The following is a 2,508-nucleotide window of genomic DNA, read 5'->3' as shown; positions in this document are numbered from 1 at the left end:
AACAATGTGGTGCTTACAATAGGTACTTCAATAGACCTACGAAAGAGAAAGAGTTGCATACTAATATAGTGCTTACCACAGGTATTACGATGTTTATGTTATTGTCTAATAAACATAAGGAGCTAGCCTTTTTTTCTTTGGTAAGGGAGATCAACTTTAAAGATGTACAAATCAACTTTTAAATTTTGTATATAATATACTCTAATTTTTTAATTTTATGTCTAATAAATTCTTAAAAAAATCATCTATAAATCAAAATGTAAATTCGAAATTTATGTCTAATGTAACTCCAAAACTTACCATTCTGTATATGGTAGAATCGTGAAATAATTTAAGAAATATTAAACCTAGAGAATGAGCATGCAAGTATGGAAATCCAATGACTGAACAGGCTCAAACTTCAAAAACTAAATTTGAAATTTATCTAAAAATGGATATTTATCTCCAAGAAAACGAACCCTACTATATTGTCCATCACACATTTAGGGACAATGACGGTAGCCATTAGCCAAAACAATAAGGACAAAAACCCCAGAAAATTAAAAGAACAGCAGCAGCCGAATACATCCCATTTCATTTCATTTAATTTCCACCAAATTTCCTCCAAAGCAGAGTGTGAAGAAGGACGTTTAGAGTGAAAACCATGTCACTGATTCGGCGGATGACTGGCGGACGGCGGCGGAGCAACGTGTACTACGATCCCTTCTCATTGGAGGATTGGAACCCATATGAAGAAACGGGCTCTGCTTTCATGGACACTCGAATCGACTGGAAAGAGACGCCAAATGCTCACATCTTCAAGGCGGATCTTCCCGGAATGAAAAAAGGAGAAGTGAAAATGGAGGTTAAAGAGGGCAGAATTCTGGAGTTGAGTGGGGAGAGAAGAAAGGAGGCAGAGGAGGAGAGCGAAAAGTGGTACAGAGTTGAGCGGCGGAGTGGGAAGTTCTTAAGGAGATTCCGGTTGCCGGAGAATGTGAAAGTGGAGGACGTAAATACGAGCATGGAGGATGGAGTTTTGACGGTGACTCTGCCCAAAATTGAAGACATGAAGCCTGAAATCAAGTCCATTGCAATCTCTGGATAGATATGTTAAAATCATGTTCTTTTCCATTATGTATGAACGTAATTGTTTGAATAAATTCTATTTCGTGGATCGTTTGAAATTTGTGCGTATTGTTAACTACCTAATTTTAAAACATCTCATAAAGAGTAAAACTTCAGATTTTTGTATCTAATGTACTGATATTATACTGAATTTTGTATTTAGTATCTTCAAATATCTTACTAATTTACTTTAATCCTTAGTCCTAATTTATTCAATTAGCAAAAATCTTTAGTGTGTATGCTCAAATTCATATGTAACGTATAACTTCCCAAAACTTAAGAAACAACTTTAGATTATATTTATTCTCATAAAATACAGCCAAAGACTTTCCATTATACAAAGTTATAAACATTGTAGAACACACCATCAAAACTCATTCTTCCACAATTTATTTAACAAACATAGGAAGAACGCAGAACACAGAGCTCAGAAGGACCCATGTGATGCCTAGCCGGAGATGTCAATTGTCTTGATTTCTGGCTTCTTCTCTTCCATTTTGGGCACTGTCACCGTCAGCACTCCGTTCTCCATGTTGGCCTTCACCTCCTCAACTTTAGCATTCTCCGGCAGCCTAAATCTCCTCATGAACTTTCCACTGCTTCGTTCGACTCTATGCCATTTGTCGTTCTTCTCCTCTTGCTCTTTGCTTCTCTCCCCACTGATTTGCAGCACTCTGCCTTCTTCCACTTCAACTTTGACTTCTTCCTTTTTGATACCGGGGAGATCGGCCTTGAAGATGTGGGCTTCTGGGGTTTCTTTCCAGTCGATGCGAGTGTTGGCAAAGGCAGAGGTTTCACGAGCAGAGGATGGGATGTTGGCCAGAGAGGATGAAAATGGGAAGCCTTCAAATGGATCCCAAATGTCTAAAGAGAAGGGATCGAAGACGTTGCTCCGGCGGCCACCAAAAATGCTTGGAATCAGAGCCATGGTGGTTGAATTTGGAATAGATTTGATCGCAAGAGAGGTGTAAAATTGGGACCTTTTGTGTTTGATGCTTTCCAGATGACGATCCACCGCTGGGTTTGAGGGGATTTAAATAGGAAGTAACAGAAGGTGGGAGTGGTTTCGTGGGTTTTCTAGTATCTTCCTTTTGCTTCTCAACTTCTATTTCTTTATCGATTTGGACCGTCTGGGCAGAGTACTTGAGGCCCATTTGATCTCGGCATTGTGTTCTATCATATTTTAATTACTTTACTTTCCATTTATTTAATTTAGTTCCTAAAAAATAAAAATAATATTTTTCAGATAAAAATGAAACCATATGAATATATTTTCAAATTTATAAATAGAAAACTTATGCATACCATTTTTCTCTAAAACAATATACCTAATAGTGATTCAATAAGACTTGGATAATTGTTTTAAATAATAAAATTGATTACAATATTTATAAATATATCAAA

At 36.9% G+C, this 2,508-nt stretch overlaps 2 protein-coding genes across 2 annotated transcripts; one reads left to right on the top strand and one right to left on the bottom strand.

The window, feature by feature from the left end:
- Window positions 1–556: 556 nt before the first annotated feature.
- On the top strand, window positions 557–1,163 carry LOC120081805 (17.8 kDa class I heat shock protein-like). The gene has a single exon (XM_039036974.1). The coding sequence runs from the start codon at window positions 644–646 to the stop codon at window positions 1,082–1,084; it is 441 nt and encodes a 146-aa protein (XP_038892902.1). The 5' UTR covers window positions 557–643; the 3' UTR covers window positions 1,085–1,163.
- Window positions 1,164–1,380: 217 nt separating this feature from the next.
- Window positions 1,381–2,125, bottom strand: LOC120081804 (18.1 kDa class I heat shock protein-like). Its single transcript, XM_039036973.1, has one exon. It carries the CDS (start codon window positions 2,030–2,032, stop codon window positions 1,553–1,555), a length of 480 nt encoding a protein of 159 aa, XP_038892901.1. The 5' UTR covers window positions 2,033–2,125; the 3' UTR covers window positions 1,381–1,552.
- Between the last annotated feature and the right edge of the window lie 383 nt (window positions 2,126–2,508).

This window comes from Benincasa hispida, chromosome 7 (genome assembly GCF_009727055.1).
Source record: "Benincasa hispida cultivar B227 chromosome 7, ASM972705v1, whole genome shotgun sequence".
Lineage (NCBI taxonomy): Eukaryota > Viridiplantae > Streptophyta > Magnoliopsida > Cucurbitales > Cucurbitaceae > Benincasa > Benincasa hispida.
This window is presented reverse-complemented; position numbering and strand designations above follow the sequence as displayed.